Source organism: Myiozetetes cayanensis, unplaced genomic scaffold (genome assembly GCF_022539395.1).
Source record: "Myiozetetes cayanensis isolate MyiCay16 unplaced genomic scaffold, myiCay2020 scf16, whole genome shotgun sequence".
Taxonomy (NCBI): Eukaryota; Metazoa; Chordata; class Aves; order Passeriformes; family Tyrannidae; genus Myiozetetes; species Myiozetetes cayanensis.
In genome coordinates, this window is record NW_026087270.1 from 1 (window position 1) to 16,565 (window position 16,565).

At 42.5% G+C, this 16,565-nt stretch overlaps 1 protein-coding gene and 1 long non-coding RNA gene across 3 annotated transcripts; both read left to right on the forward strand.

The window, feature by feature from the left end:
* Positions 1–2,884, forward strand: LOC126637995 (uncharacterized). Of its 2 annotated transcripts, XR_007628489.1 has the most exons (3): positions 1–106; positions 1,065–2,305; positions 2,406–2,884. It is a non-coding gene; the product is annotated as an uncharacterized LOC126637995 (long non-coding RNA). The 2 variants fall into 2 exon arrangements; XR_007628488.1 differs by lacking the exon at positions 1–106 and having other exon boundaries at positions 1,013–2,305.
* Positions 2,885–6,648: 3,764 nt separating this feature from the next.
* CES1 (carboxylesterase 1) lies at positions 6,649–15,514 on the forward strand. The gene is made up of 14 exons (XM_050311474.1): positions 6,649–6,765; positions 7,927–8,131; positions 8,846–8,990; positions 9,268–9,401; positions 9,729–9,882; positions 10,697–10,798; positions 11,715–11,819; positions 11,952–12,002; positions 12,494–12,634; positions 12,719–12,805; positions 13,728–13,875; positions 14,053–14,184; positions 14,461–14,533; positions 14,781–15,514. Exons 1-14 carry the CDS (start codon positions 6,693–6,695, stop codon positions 14,953–14,955), a joined length of 1,725 nt encoding a protein of 574 aa, XP_050167431.1. The 5' UTR covers positions 6,649–6,692; the 3' UTR covers positions 14,956–15,514.
* The last annotated feature ends 1,051 nt before the right edge of the window (positions 15,515–16,565 follow it).

Consider the following 16,565-nt stretch of genomic DNA (forward strand, 5'->3'; position numbering starts at 1 on the left):
AGGGAATGGGGCACTTGGTCTCTTCTGCAGATACTGTTCCAGCTGTGTTCAGAGCTCAGCCTGGGACTGCAGTGTTTCATTTGCTGCAGGAAGATCTAATGCTTAGGTTGAAGGCTGTGTAGCCCCATGACTCAATTAATACATAAGCATTTCATTTAAAATGGAACCAGTCCACTGAGGGAGGATTAAGGGTGTAGCCCCAACATTCTCCTGAGATTTGGGAAGTTCCTTCTGGCAGAATCCCACATTGATACATTCCAGGTGAACGTGCCAGTCACTGAACAGATCAGGTACACGGTGCCACATCCTAGGGAATATTGTGAATCCAGCAATATGCTTTCATTATATATACCTAAAACAATAATAGTCAGGATGGGGGATTTTCTTTCCCACGAAACAAATTAGGGACAGTTCTTATTTTGACAAAGAAAACACAAAAATTCTACTTACTTTAAGTGAATTCACAATTTTTTCTGCTGTTTTTGTCATTTGAACAGTAGTTCATAGTCTGTTTCAAAGCTTACATAAGTGAAAGTGCTTCCTTTTACTCCATTGAACTTTGGAGCAATCCAGCTATGTTGTAAAACCCTTTGTTAATCTGTTACTAGAGCCTTTTGATTTGCTTGTATTTTATATTTATTTTTTTACTTCCATACTTACTACAGTAGGAAACACTGTCCAATTCTTTTCCTGCTTGCCTGAATTTACTGAAGGCATTAAGATAACAAATATTTTCTCTTAATGTGTTGAGATGCACTTATAATGAATAACACAGTGCAGTTCTTTCCCTCTGGTGATGCAGTGGGTTGTGTGTCACTGTGTACACATGGACATTCTTGAAGTGCTGACAGATGGCATCACCTTGGGTCACAATGAAGAAATCTTTGCCTCAGCACGCTCTGAGCGAGGGGGAGGATTTCAGCCCCACAAAGCTGCAGTGAGATCCTGAAGCTAAACCATGTGGCCCATTCCTTGAGTTGTGCTGCAGATACTGTTCCAGCTGTGTTCAGAGCTCAGCCTGGGACTGCAGTGTTTCATTTGCTGCAGGAAGATCTAATGCTTAGATTGAAGACTCTGTAGCTCCACGACTCAATTAATACATAATCATTTTACTTAAAATGGAACCAGTCCACTGAGGGAGGATTAAGGGTGTAGCCCCAACATTCTCCTGAGATTTGGGAAGTTCCTTCTGGCAGAATCCCACATTGATACATTCCAGGTGAACGTGCCAGTCACTGAACAGATCAGGTACACGGTGCCACATCCTAGGGAATATTGTGAATCCAGCAATATGCTTTCATTATATATACCTAAAACAATAATAGTCAGGATGGGGGATTTTCTTTCCCACGAAACAAATTAGGGACAGTTCTTATTTTGACAAAGAAAACACAAAAATTCTACTTACTTTAAGTGAATTCACAATTTTTTCTGCTGTTTTTGTCATTTGAACAGTAGTTCATAGTCTGTTTCAAAGCTTACATAAATGAAAGTGCTTCCTTTTACTCCATTGAACTTTGGAGCAATCCAGCTATGTTGTAAAACCCTTTGTTAATCTGTTACTAGAGCCTTTTGATTTGCTTGTATTTTATATTTATTTTTTTACTTCCATACTTACTACAGTAGGAAACACTGTCCAATTCTTTTCCTGCTTGCCTGAATTTACTGAAGGCATTAAGATAACAAATATTTTCTCTTAATGTGTTGAGATGCACTTATAATGAATAACACAGTGCAGTTCTTTCCCTCTGGTGATGCAGTGGGTTGTGTGTCACTGTGTACACATGGACATTCTTGAAGTGCTGACAGATGGCATCACCTTGGGTCACAATGAAGAAATCTTTGCCTCAGCACGCTCTGAGCGAGGGGGAGGATTTCAGCCCCACAAAGCTGCAGTGAGATCCTGGAAGCTAAACCATGTGGCCCATTCCTTGAGTTGTGCTGGCAGAACACATGGGCTTCTTTGGTTCTGCTTCTGGTTTCTGGGAAAGCTCCAGGCACATCACCTTGTTTCCTTGTTCCCAAACTGCCTGGTTGTAGGATGAGGGTAATTGTGTCGCTGGTGGAGTGCTGACATCTCGTGATGCTGCACTGCTAACGTTTTGCAGGTATCCTGTCTCTGCTGCAGTTGATAAGCTGTTGCAGCATTTTCACAGACAGAAATGCTGCTCCTGCAGCAGTGATGTCTTGCTTTTGCCACACATCATAGCTATTTTTTATTTTGCCTTTCAGGTGAAGTTACAGAGGAAGAAAAGAACCTCAGTAGAACTCTGATGAAGTACTGGGCTAACTTTGCTCGAAATGGGTAAGAAGCATGAGAGTCATGACACATCAGTGCTCTGTACTGACTTCTGTGCCTGGAAAGGGCATTCACTCTTTCTTTCTTTCTTTCTTGTTTTTTACAGAAATCCTAATGGAGAGGGTCTGGTTGAATGGCCATCTTACAACCTAAATGAAGAATACTTGCAGATAAACCTAAAACTAAAGAAAGCCAGCAAGTTGAAAGAACAGAAGGTGGATTTCTGGAGGAAGCTGATGCTTGAAAAGGCAAATAGGCAAAGAATGGAAAACAAGAAGCTTAATTCAGAGTTATAATTTACAGTCTAAACATGCACATAATATGCAAGGTATTAGGATAGGGAAAGAAATTCCTTAAAGTCATTTTGAGGATAAGATTCTGTTTCCCCTCTTTTCATCTTTTCTTCACGGTTGTCATATTTGCAATTATTCGTTGTAATAATTCCAGTTGATCCTTCACTTCTTAAAAACAGCTACCACATTTCCCCGGTGTTCAGGTTTTTCTGTCACTTCCCCATGACTGAAGACAGAATGTACATAGAATGTAAAACTTTGTTTTAATAAAAGGAAATCAATGAAAACCCAATTTACCAGTAAAACTGTCTTTTGATGTCAGGTGTCCCAGAAATGCCCTCTGTGAAAGAAAATGAAACTACAGAATGTCCTGCTGTGTAAGTTGGTTTTATAACAGAGCCAGTGTAGTTCTGACTGTTGTGGTACATATCTGTCATGGTGGTGCTGGGATTAAGGCTTCTCTCAAATGTTAGAAAAGGGAGAAAATGACACCCCCTTCTCTCCTTTTCAGTTTAGCTGGAGCTCCTCTCCAGGGAGCAACCCTGCAGGCTTTGTCCTGGTGCTCCTGCTGTGCTGGGGCTGTTCCCTGAGCAGTCAGTCCCTTCCTCTCCCCTCTTGGTGTCTGGAAGCATTTTAGATTCTTCATAGCTAATCACGGCCTACAGCAACTAGCTGGCCATCATTTCCTTCCAAATTACTTCATTGCAAGAATTAGGGTGGGATTTCCTACATCTTCTTGCCCGAATTCTGTAGCCAGTCAGAAATCAGGAGGTAGGGTGAACTGTTAGCACAGCTGCTGTTTTACTAAACAGAAATTCCTTCTAAGCATCTCCCCTCCTCCTTTGTTTTATCTAACATGCCTGGCAAGGGCAATATCATCTCAAAACAGTGTTGATAGCTTTTCATTGCACCCTTCCCTCTCAAAGGGGATAAACCAGGCAGCCTGAATGTGTGCTCATCTTGTGAGTGTGTGCAGAGAGGTGCAGTGGAACTGACCCCATGTAAAAATACATCACAGTGGAAAATGTCAACAGATTTTACTCATATCTGCATAGAGATGAGTGCTCTGTCCCATCCCAGACATCCTGCTGGGAGTTTACCTCATGCTAAAGAGAGTGTTAAAGCTGTCCAAACTGCTTAGACTCCAGCTCTGTTCTATTCTCTGTGGCTTCATTGAGTACTCACCAGGGGCTGTGATAGTTGTCTATTTTTTTTCCAGCTGTTGGAATCAAGAAAGGCAGCAGTGCATGAAAGTGTAAAGAGCCAAAGGTCATCGTGAGGCAGGATTTTTTTTGATTGAGCCCTGACTTAAGCGTTATTCACTGATTGAGGGTAAGCTGCAAAATGTTATCTCTTAAATGCTGAGTAGGACACAGGAGTTGCCCTCCCCAGGTAGGTGGCACTGCTCCAGATTCTGCAAGGCTACTCTGTGTCACTGGAGTAAGAGTTTCTACCTTGGCAAAGCAATGCTTGCAGATCCATCCAACTGTCTACAGACAATGCTGTCGGGATCTAAAATCCTATTTTTTATCATCCTGTTACGTGTGAGATGGGCAGAGTTTGCAGAAACTGGTTTGCACACAGAATATTTTCTGAATGGCTGCTTCTCCAGGCCTGGGGGGGGATGTGGACTGAGACTTTTTGCAGAATGGGTACTTGGGAGAGAAGCAGTGAGCAGAACAAAGACTGGAGAGGAAGAATTGGGAAGTAGCAATGAAGGGGAAAAAGAAAAGGAAACTAAATAGGAAATACAGCATTTAGTAAAATCAGCAAAGATCAGGAGACATAAAATAAGTTGTTTATGGAAATAAATGGAGTTTGTTACAGCAAAAGGAGAGAGCAGCAAGCAGAGTAAACAGTATTTGGCTTTGCAGCAAAGGACTCCTCCTGTAGTTTGTGGGTCACAAGTGAACTGAGACTGTGCATGTCCACCAGGGTGAAAGGTGAGTCACAAGGAGGGATTCCTGAAGTTCCACCTCTCAGGGAAACAGTTTTGCCTTGCCAGGAAACAAAGCAGTCCAAGGTAAGTGGAGGCAGAGACTCTGCAATGGCATCTGGGCAGACAAACAGGAGTGCCGAGTTTCCCACCGTGCAGTACTGCTACCCCTGGCATCTCAGAGACCTTTATCCCACAAATAAAGGTAAAAGAGAACGTGTTAAGCTGCACCCCTTGTCCCCCAGGCCCCTGTTTGCACGGGCTGCATTAGGCAGTGCCGTTGGCAGTGGACAGGGAGCACTGGCCATGCCCTCAGGCACGGGAGAGCTGACACCAGCACAGCAGGCAGTGTTGGAGGGCAGGAACTGCCCCACAATCCGAGCACATCCCTGGGAGGCTCAGCATGCACTGAGTGTAAACACTGGAGCTGCTGCCAGCAGTTTGCTCTCTGAGCAGGCCTGGTTAAAGGTGACTGGGATTTACCTACAAGGGCTGTAAATCACACCTGTGCAGTAAAGTACACAAGGAACTTGGGGAGTAAAGTACACAAGCCACAGTATACAGCATTAGTAGGTGCATAATATTATCTGCTGAACTAATTGAATGACTGTGGGTCTTTGCAACCCACCTAGAGATGTGCAAGCAGTAAATTAATCTACAGCTATGGAGCACCTCTCCTGTGGAGGCAATCTGAGAGAGCTGGGATTGTTCAGCCTGCAGAAGAGGAGGCTCTGGGGAGACCTGAGAGCCCCTTCCAGTGCCTGAAGGAGCCTACAGGAAAGCTGGGGAGGGACCTGGCCAGGGACATGTAGTGACAGGACAAGGGGGAATGGCTTCAAACCAAGAAGAGGTAGGTTTGGATTAGGTAGACAGAAGAAATTCCTCCCTGGGAGGGTGGGCAGGCCCTGGCACAGGTTGCCCAGAGAAGCTGTGGCTGCCCCATCCCTGGAAGTGTCCTGTGGATGGGGCTTGGAGCAACCTGGGCTGGTGGAAGGTGTCCCTGCCCATGGCAGGGGTGGAATGAGAAGCTTTAAGGTTTCCTCAAACCCAAAGCACTCTGTGAGTGTATGATATGATTCTATGAAATGCTGTCTCTGACAATTAAGAATTCTCACGATTTAAAATTGCAACACTGCCTTTTTGGGAAAAAACAAAGGCAGAGCCTAAAGCTTACATGAAACTAACACAACCTCTTGGTTAATGTGAGCAGAAAATTTCCTTTGTTTCTATTCAGCTATTCTAGTCCCTCCTTTCCACACCATGCTTCAATTATAGATGGGAGCTGACACAGAAAATAAATCCTCCTGGTTTTTCAGAAGTATTAAATATATAGTTACCACCCAAATAACACCCTCTAATATTGTTCCAGCACTACAAAAGCTGATAAGTGATCTCTTTATTGTTGCAACTGATTGCAACACTGTACCAAACCTCCCTGAACACACAGGACTGAGTGACAGGTGGCTCCTGCACCCTGCAGAAAGAGCCAGGATTTTTCTAGAATTGTTTTTGTCCAAAAAACCCTTTTTGTGAGAATGAAAATCCCTCAATTTTTACTTCAGGAAAAGCATATTGTTCAGGGACTCTGGTTTGGATTGGGCTATGTTGTGTTTCTTACACTGAGGTCTTAACACCAAACTGAGACGAGCTCAGCTGGTCAGAGCCTGGTGTGAATAATGCCAGGGTTGTGGATTCAGTCCCTGTATGGGCCATTGAAGAGCTGAAGATCCTTGTAGGTCCTTTCCAACTCAGAATATTCTGTGAAAATCAAGTGAACGGGTAATAAAGCAGAAGTGAGGTTCCCTTCCTGGGCTCTGCTGTGTAGTGTGAGGAAATCCCTGTCACAGCGAGCGGTGGCACCGCAGCAGGACACACCTGGTGCAAGGAAAGCAATTCCAAAGCAATTTGAAGCAGAGATTTTGTGCCTAAGATTCCAAAGGAGCAGCAGGGAGGCAGCAGGACACTCGGGGGGCAGGAGGCTCCCCGTCCCAACCCTGCGGGTGCTGAGCGGGGGCCGGGAGCGGCTCCGGGCTGTGCCCTGGCACTCCAGCCCCGCTGGCTCTGAGCCCGAGCGCTGCCCCTGCCGATGATGCGAGTGCCTTGCGCAATCGTCCCGCTCTCGGCATAAAAGGCCGCTGCCGGGAGCGGTGCGAGCGCCAGCACCATGGCACAGGGCAAGGACACGGCGCTGCTCGCCTGCATCGTCACCCTCGGGGTCGCGGCGCTGCTGGCGACAGGTAAATCCAGAGGGGTTTAGTGGAGAGGAGTGCAGGAGACTTGTTTGTGCAAAGAAACTCTGAATTTCTTCCTTGCATCTGCAACAGTTGGGAACAATTCACCAGTCCCAACTCGGCTTTCAGATCCGTTCTTCTTGGTTTGCTGCTCTCTTTTCCGGGCTCTTTATCTCTCACTTGTGGAGAGAAGTTGTGTGTAGGGAATGGCAGATGATTTCTCACACCATAGACTGTATCTTCCTCTGCCTTTTTCCTTGCACTGAGCACTGAAAGCAGCGTGTCCTTTCTCTGCAGCACTGGGGATAAACATGCCCGAGGGAACTGGGGATGTTTAGATCAAGTAGCAGCTCTTCAGTGGATTCAGAAAAATACCATGAGCACACCTGGAGCTGCCTGCCCTGGGGAACCCCGGGCACCCGACCCTGCTGCACAGAAATGGAGCTGGGATAGCAAATAGCTCTTCATTTCTTTTCCTGACCCCTTTTCAGTCATTTGTCTTATTTACCTTTTTTCGCAAATAGCAAAATCAAGATGGTGTCTGCTGAGGCAGAGCAGGCCACTGTACCCCATCTGAAACTTGGTACTGAGAACTTTCACACCGATTTTAAAGGGAATCTTGCTTAAATGGTAACAGTATTTGTACATGCCAGACTATTTTTAGAAGCTTTTTCTTGGCTGTGTAGACTGTCTAGGGTCTGGAATATACTTAGTGTGTTCATTGCCTTTTCTTAATGAGATCAATCAGCTGGGCTTTTATCCAACAACCCTGACCAAAAGAGATTAAGATCGGTGTGCAATCACTAATGGGAGTGGTAAGACAATACATACAATATACCCGGGGGAAATTGCACACACAGACAAATCACCATGAGGGCTGAAAGACTTTCAGCTATTCTGATTTAATAAAGGTGTCATAAAAGTGTATTAGAATAAATTAGAAAATTTAAAATTGTCATTAGCAAATACTAGTAATCAAACTAGTAAAATAAAATAGTAAGTTAGAGCAGAGTACTGTTAGAACTGATTAGTTTGTTGAAGCCCTATATATGAAAATTATTGTTTAAGTAAACAAAAGGTGTGTGTTTAAGTAGCAAATCCAGAAATTAGAAATCTGGTAAGTGCTTACAAATAGACCAATCATGATTTTGTGCTCACATCCTCCAGGACAAAGGGCAGAGCAACCAGAAGTGGAGATCAAATATGGGAGAGTCCGAGGGTTCCAGTTCAAAGTGGACACAGCCGAGAGGAGTGTAAATGTCTTTTTGGGACTTCCTTTTGCTAAACCTCCACTTGGATCCCTGAGGTTTTCTGAGCCCCAGCCACCCGAGCCATGGAAAGGTGTCAGAGATGCCACTTCCTACCCACCAATGTAAGGCAGTGACAAAACCACTGGATTTTTAAATAATTTTGTATTTATATATTATTTATATGTTATGTAATAGTTTATATACTATTTTGTATATTAATATAATTACTATCATTATTATACATTCTGTTATATTAATATTATATTTTTCTGATTTAATTACTTTATACTAGTATAATATTAACTTATATTAATAAATATTCTCTATTTATTTATTATACTATTGTATGTTTTATTATTTATATTATTTGTATTTATATTCTTGTAATACTTTATATAATTTATATAATTACGTATTATATTTCTATTATATTTCTATTTATATTATAAGCAATTTCATGCCACTGCTGCACATCCAGGGCAATCAAACTCCACACAGATAAATACCTTGGTGTCACCTCGTTACATCTGCAGCTGTTACAGTGAATGCATTTCTAAAGACAGTTCTAGTCTATGTTGTAAATGTTTTACCCATTTGTCCTCCTGCCCTTGTTTAGTGTCTCAAGTCCAGTACCTCCCATTAGAATACAAAAAGCTATTGGAGATGTAAAATAAGTAATTTACATTTTCACTGAAGGTATTTATAGCCACGTGTGTTTGCAGATGTAGTTCTGTGATATTTTGAAGCGTGCCAAATGTATCTGCGTGTCCCTGGGAATTGCATTGTATCTCATTGATGAGAGCTCAAAGGAAGAAAATATCTTGTTATTTTTTCAGGTGTGTGCAGGATCCAGTCCAAGGACAATATATTTCAGACCTGATTACTAACAGAAAGGAGAAGGTTCCTCTTCAGGTGTCTGAAGATTGCTTGTACCTCAATGTGTACACACCCGTTCCTGCAGGAGAACAGCAGAAGTTGCCCGTAAGTAAAACCATTATAAAACCTGTAGGAAATTTATTTTATGCTTGATTTCCTCTAAATAATTTGTCCAAAGTCACAGGGCACTGATAAAGTGTAAGTATTTAACAAAATGCCATTTTGGAGACTTGCAGGTCTGAAAGATTTCTACCGTTTTTGAAGTGTAATCTGAAAGAATCAGGAGTGAAACAACAAAAGATATTGTATTTGGGGTTATATTTAGTTTTTATCACTGGGAGCTCATGTCTGTGCTGGGCTGATCCTGGTTGTGTCTTTCCAGGTCTTTGTATGGATACATGGAGGTGGATTAGTTTTCGGAACAGCTTCAACATATGACGGTTCAGCATTAGCAGCCTTTGAAAATGTGGTGGTTGTAACAATTCAGTACAGATTAGGGGTTCTTGGATATCTTAGGTAAGATGTTTTATCTCCTTTTTTGCCAAGGGATTTCCAAAATGATGTGTGACAAGCCTTTGTGAAGTGCAAACTTGTTTGTGCAAAGAAACTCTGAGTTTCTTCGTTGCATCTGCAACAACTGGGAACAATTCACCAGTCCCAACTCAGCTTTCAGATCCGTTCTTCTTGGTTTGCTGCTCTCATTTCATGGCTCTTTATTTCACTTGTGGAGAGAAGGAAGTTGTGTGTAGGGAATGGCAGATGATTTCTCACACCACAGACTGTATTTTCCTCTGCCTTTTTCCTTGCACTGAGCACTGAAAGCAGCGTGTCCTTTCTCTGCAGCACTGGGGATAAACATGCCCGAGGGAACTGGGGATATTTAGATCAAGTAGCAGCTCTTCAGTGGATCCAGGAAAACATCAAACATTTTGGAGGAGATCCAGGATCTGTCACTATCACTGGAGAATCTGCAGGAGGAATCAGTGTTTCTGCTCTGGTAAGTTCACAGCAACCTTCAACTTTAATTATGGGATAAAAACACCATCCGTGTTCATTTTCAGTATCTGTATGAGAAGTCTGAGAGCAAAGGGATGGTGTTACAGTAAATGACACATCACCTCTGTCTGTGGTACAACAGTACAAGTACTTGTAGTTAAGTCCCAAAATGTTCTCTCTCATCCACTACATTAAATTTGATGTGTTTGCTTTTTTCCAATGCAAACAAACCTCCCAAAGTCTAACCTTGTGAGAAAAGTCCTGTAAGGGGACGTATGGACTGGCCACTTGTGCAAAGCAATCGAGGTGAACAGTCATGAGAGCTGAACTGGACACACGTTTTGTGTCCCAGGGACTGTGTAAAACTTGACATCAACACTGAGCACACTGGCTAAGATGCTCTTCTTCTCCAGCCTCTCACAGTGTGGTGCAGCTCTCAGAGTGAAACCAGGGTTCGCTGTTACATGGGATAAAGGTTCCTAAGCTTTGGCCCTCCTGGCCAAGAGCTCTTTATTCCCCTTTTGCAGCACAGCCAGACTGCTGTGGGCATATTCAATGAGTTCCTGCTTTGCAGTGGAGCTCCATGAAGTCCTGGAAGCAAAATGCTGGGGGAGGGGAAAACACAAGCATGAAATCCTTATCCCTGATAGTGCTGCCAAAGGCCTTTGCTCAGCTGAACTATGCTCAGAGGCTGCAGAGTAACAGTCTTACGACATTTGCTTTCAGAATGTTTTACATGGCAATTCCTGAGAGCAGAATTCTTGTTCAGGGGTTAAAACACAATGCTTGTCATGCCTGTTCTTGCTTTTTCCCAGGTCATATCTCCCCTGGCAAAGGGCTTGTTCCACAGGGCCATTTCAGAGAGTGGTACTGCACTCCTGGGTTTGTTCACTGACCAGCCTAAGGAGGAGGCACAAGTGGGTATTTTGTGGTAATTTTAATTCTTTTTTTCAGATAGCTTTGCATAGCTTAAACTCTTTATTCTAAAATACAGAAACAGGCTTTTGTTCTTGTGAAACAAAGCCCACAGTCGTTGAAGGCAGTATTTCTGTGTGCAAATGGTCCATATTTAATGATGCTTTGCTTTTCAAGTACCCAAATATCCACATAAGTCTGAGTGAAAGCAAAGGGCTGAGGAAGGGAAGAGAGAAAGCAGGGAAGGAGTGAGAAATGTAAAGGAATATTATAACATCTAGTGTCTTCAAGAAAAGTTGAGCTGTAATTGTTGGCTGGCAAATGGTATCAGATTCTGAATACTCTTCCCCTTCTATTTGATGCCTGTTTGCAAATAAACAACCTTTATTCAGTTTGTTTAATCTGAGAAGTACTGGCCTCAACCCTTTTTGTTCTTCTTCAACTACGAGAAACAACTTCCAGGGATGTAGAACCTGAGATATAAAAGAGCTTTAATGAAAAGAGCTTTAAGAACTTTAATGAGCTCTCTCTAATGGTAGATGTTACTCCAGCCAAAAAGACATCACCAAAATGGTATAAAGTGCTCTTCGTTACCCTGCAATTGGTTGTATTCTCTAACTCCTTTATGCCATTCTGCTTTCTCAGCCCAGCATCTTATTTATCAGAATGATTATCTTGGCATATTTCTGTACCAAAAAAAAAAAAAAGAAATTGGAGGCAAAGTTTTGTGGCTTTTGCCCAGCCCACAGCGTGAAGGTGAAGAGGGCTCCTATTCCCTCCCTCTGCAGCTGGGACATGCCAGGCTCCAGCCACCCTCGTGCATGAGTTTGTGCTCCCACACTGGGCTCTTGGGATTGGTGATTCATACAGTCAGATATAGGAAACGTGTCCAAAAGTGTTTGTTTTTATTGCTTACAGAAAATTGCTGCTCTCTCTGGCTGTGAAAAATCCAGTTCAGCTGCAATAGTCGAGTGCTTGAGAGAAAAAACCGAAGAAGAGATAATAGAGCTAACACTAAAAATGGTAGGGAAAATTATACCTCTTGCATTTAAGTGACATTTCAAGTGTTATCATCCCAGAGAGTACGATCTGTGTGTTGTGTGACATCAGGAGAATATCAGTGAGTGTAACCTCTGACTCTGTGGACCTTTTCAGGACATGATGACAGTGCGGCTGTGCAGCACCTCCCCCGAGAACTGCAAGCAGGTACTGCCCTTTCTGCAGGCAACCACCTGTGGCTGCTGCCATGCTCTACCAGGGGAAGGGAAAGAGTGGGTGAGACGTCACAGTTTCACCTGCAGAACCTGGAAATTAATTAATAAAATATATTATGTCTGCCTTAAAAGCTGTTATGACAGTGCTGGGCTACGTGTGCCTCTGACGTTTCAATACATGAGTTGGTTGCTCCCGCACTGCTCCACACACCCCTAACAATACTGAGCTAAGGAAAGATGTCAGTTGGACATCATCACTTCTGTTTCACAAACATGAGAAATTTAATGCTAATCTTCACAGAATCTTCTGCCTAGTGCAGAAAATCTGTCAGAGAAAATTTAAAGATGGCTTGGATACTGTTACTTCTTGTATTTTCATTTGGCTTCGCTTTGGAACCACAGTAAAAAATCTGAACTTTTTTTAGAAGCAAAATTAAAGTATTAATGAAGCTTTCCTTTTCTTTTTCCCCCATGTTTTTTCAGGATTTCTTTTTCATCAATTCGTGTGTAGATGGTGTATTTTTTCCAAAGAGCCCCAGGCAATTACTATCTGAAAAATCGTTCAGTGCAGTCCCATATATGATAGGAGTAAATAGCGGTGAATTTACATGGGGACTGCCTATGGTAAGAGACTTACAGTGTTGTTACTTAGGTATCATTTTGTAAACATAAGATTTTCGACTAAATACGATTCTCTGTATCATGCAGATGATGAAATATCCTCCTTTCGTGGATGGTCTGGATAAAAATACTGCACGTGAAATTTTACAGAGCTCCTTAGTGGTATCACTTAAGGTAAGAGACCATTTTCAGATTAACGCAGTGCTGCTGTTTCACTGTGTTTGCACTGCTGGAGGGATATATTCCACAGGCCAGCTTTGTTCTGCTGAACAGCTTCCTACCACGGGGCAGTGGTGGGCACCAATGTGGTGTGTTCCTGTTAGCTCTAGCGAGTGAAAATACCCTCTGCATTTCCAGCCTCAGTGCCCCTCTTCTTAAAAAGGAGTGCTGTGGAAATCCAGGGGTGATTCAGGTACCTAAACACATGTCTCTTGTGACGCTTTAGATATCCCTGGGTTATCCAAGACATGCACAGTCCCTGCAGGTCTGACACAAGACCCATAGAACACCACCTAATAAAGCACTGCTGGGAGACGAGGAAGAGCAACTCGAGATGTTTAGGATGCTTGAGGTTTGGCCTCCCTGTACTTTACAAATCTCTCAGCTTTCTGGTGTCTTTGTGCTCTCCTGACACTACTAAGTATAGGAAAATACAGGTTAAAAGGTAAGAATTAGAGACTCTGTAGTACTTGCAATGGATCATTCGGTGTCACGGGCATCCATCATGAACTCAGAAAGGGAGTAAACTATGGTCATCTACAACAATAAATGGATTTTATGAAATCCAGAGGATTTCTTTGCTCTTGTGAGGGTTTATTTCCTTAGAATGGACAATAATCAGCATCATAGGCTGCTGCTTATCTAAAGATGTTTGGTCTTTAGATCTCGCCTATCTCTTTTCCCTGAGAACACCCATATCTGGTAGCTGTGTAACTGCAGTCCTGAGCTCTGAGCCACACTCTGACAGTCGAGGGCTTTCTCTGAGAGGTAGTATTTGTGGTTTAGCCAGACACATGCATGTGCCACACCCAGTTAGTGCTGTTGCTCTTTGTAACGCTCAGGATCATTATAACCACCACTTTTATTGTTCTTTCAGGGTGTTACATCTGCAGTTGTTGATGGGCTGTACAGTGAATACCTAGGGAATGCAGACAGCCCTGCTCAGGTGCGAGACAGCCTTCTGGAAGCACTGGGAGATATCTTCTTTGTGTTTTCATCCATTGAAGTGGCGAAATTCCACAGAGGTAATTCAGCATCAGGAGAAGAAATGCAGAATTGTCAGGCAGGCTGTGGTGTGGACAGTACATGTCACACTTCATGACCCACAGAACTGATAGTGCTTTCTCTTAACCAAAACAGCTGGTAAGGACAGTTTATCCTCTTTGGGGGCTCTCAGACTAACACTCTTGTGTATCTACCAGATGCTGGCAGCCCAGTCTACTTCTATGAATTTCAGCATCGGCCGAGTGAGACGGAAGGTGTTTTACCGGACTTTGTAAAAGCAGATCACGGAGCTGAGGTCGCCTTTGTCTTTGGAAAGCTCTTCTTAGCTGGTGACGTATCCATGCTTGCTAAAGTGTTCCTTTTAAAGCATCCTTATCACCCATTTTACTTACTGGAGGGCTTTAGAATAGGCTTTCTCTCTCACAAGCATTGCAATGAACATAATAATTTTCTGTCTTTAGTAGCAGATACTTCTAATGCAATCAGTCATCTGCAGCTCTCTCTTCGAGAGTAACAGGTAGAACTGGCCACAGCCTATTGGCATTGATAGAGCTGCTACTGATTATCCAGTTTCTAATGCTGCCATTTCCTCTCTCACTTTGCAGGACATGCTACAGAAGAAGAAAATAAACTTAGCAGAACTGTTATGAAATACTGGACTAACTTTGCTAGAAATGGGTGAGAATCCTAATGCTATTTACGGCTCAAGTTTGGTCTGTGCTGCCTGAGACATACTTATGTGCCTGAAGCAGTACTTAATGTGGTGGTTCCTAGAAATTTGCCAGAATTTAAGATAAATATTGAGGCAAATTATTTCTCTTCTTAACGTCTTTTAAATGTCAGAAAACTAACACGAGCTCAGATTATGTGATTCTGGGCAGTGAGAGGCCAATGGAAAGCTAACTTTTCCTTCTGTTGTTTCCAGAAATCCCAATGGAGAAGGCTTGGTCCATTGGCCTCAGTATGATCTGGATGAGAAATACCTGGAGATAGACCTGAAGCAAAAGGCAGCACAGAAATTCAAACAAGACAAAATGAAGGTTTGGACACACCTCATGAAAAAAATGATGAGTGAAAGGAGAGAACACACAGATTTGTAAGAGCTGCAGAGGGTACAGTTTGCTTTGAAGACCCAAAGTAAAGTCAAACAAAATCAGTTTGTCAGGATGCAGAGTTATAATCACCTTCTAACTCACTGTCATGTAATCTGTTGGCCTGGTCACAGTGAAAGAGGAGAAACAAAGCAAATTTAGAATGTTTGTTGGACTAAAAATCACTATTTAATGGAGCAAGCAGAAAAAGACCTTTCAGGCTCAAACAGACCATGGATCTACTCAGTGGATATCAAAACTGAATATCGAGGAGGGAATTGGCAAATAAATTGAAATCTTAAGAAATTATTTATACAGAATATGTCATAAGTGTCAGACTACCTTTTATGCTTACTCCCCTCTGCTTTCAAAAGAGCATGGTCACTTTTGCTTCTTATAACCTCTTTCCAGTTTCTTTAATTGGAAATAGCTTGTAGGGAGCAGAGCACCCATCAAATGACATCTGTGAGACTTCTTCAGCATCTCACAACTGAGGACAGAAAACCTCTACTTGTTTTGTTGGTTTGTGAATTGTTATAAATAAACGTTGCTTTTAATTTTTTTGGAACTTCCTTTTCTTTCGCTTAACTGATCCAGGCTAATTCCAAGAGGTTAAACCACACCCAGCAAGCCAGAAAGGTGCCCAGTTTCTTTCTTCAACCTGAAGGGTCTCAGGGATGAATTTTTCAGGTTTCTTTGCAGAACCTGAGCCTCAAGGCTGACTTGCAAAAAACCCAGCTGTTACCGTTGCTTGCAAAAAGCCATCATTAAGTAACAGGTAATTGCAGCAACTGGAGTGCTGGACATTTTATTCCTCCCCTTGATTTGGTCTGAAGTAGCCTTTGTGTCCATTATTGGTTTGTTAGTTGAACCTGTGTTTCTGTCCTTGTAGGTTCACAAAAATGGGTTTTTTAAACAAGATACAAGAAATTCTGTGTCTTTGAGAATGCAAAGTCATAAGTATAACATCAGTGGGAAAGGGAGGCCTGGTATTTTACTAGGCACATATGATAACAAAGGACTTTCTGACTGTGAGAAGAAGCATTTTGTCCATGTGTCCACTTTAAAACCCAAACATAAAGAATGGCACGGTGTCAAACAGCTGAGAAAGGAGCAATGCCAGAGCCACGATGTGTAGGCTACCATTAAGCAGCGGGTTCCTACATTATACTCCAAACCTCAGTTTATTTTACAGCTTAAATATTAATGGTACTTGGTACAGACACGCAATTCAATTGTGTGACAGTGCATATACATTAAATACAAATGGATGCACTGTGCACCTCTATTTGCAGTTTATTGAGTTCATAATATTCAGCAAGAGCTGCTGCTGCTGTTCTGTTTCTCACAGAAGCCTTAATCTTTTTTTTTCTTAATGTATTAACTAGACATAATTTCTATAATTGCCTTTCCAAGTTGGTCACCAAGTTTGTTATGTGCCAGTCCTGCTTCTCAGGACATCTTATTGCAAAATGTGGAATATGCAAAAAAGGATGTTCTTTGAAGTTTAATCTTTGTATACTTTAAGGAGGGAGATTTAATCTGTGGAACAGAGAGCAGCCAGCAAACGCTAAGTGATGTCCAGGTATTAGTTAGAAAGACAAATTACTTGAATTACT

Coding starts and splice junctions, on each gene's coding strand:
- CES1 (XM_050311474.1), top strand. CDS start 6,693: ATGGCACAGGGCAAGGACACGGCGCTGCTCGCCTGCATCGTCACCCTC. Junction 9,883..10,696: donor GAATCAGTGTTTCTGCTCTG/GTAAGTTCACAG, acceptor GCTTTTTCCCAG/GTCATATCTCCCCTGGCAAA. Junction 14,185..14,460: donor TGGAAAGCTCTTCTTAGCTG/GTGACGTATCCA, acceptor CTCACTTTGCAG/GACATGCTACAGAAGAAGAA.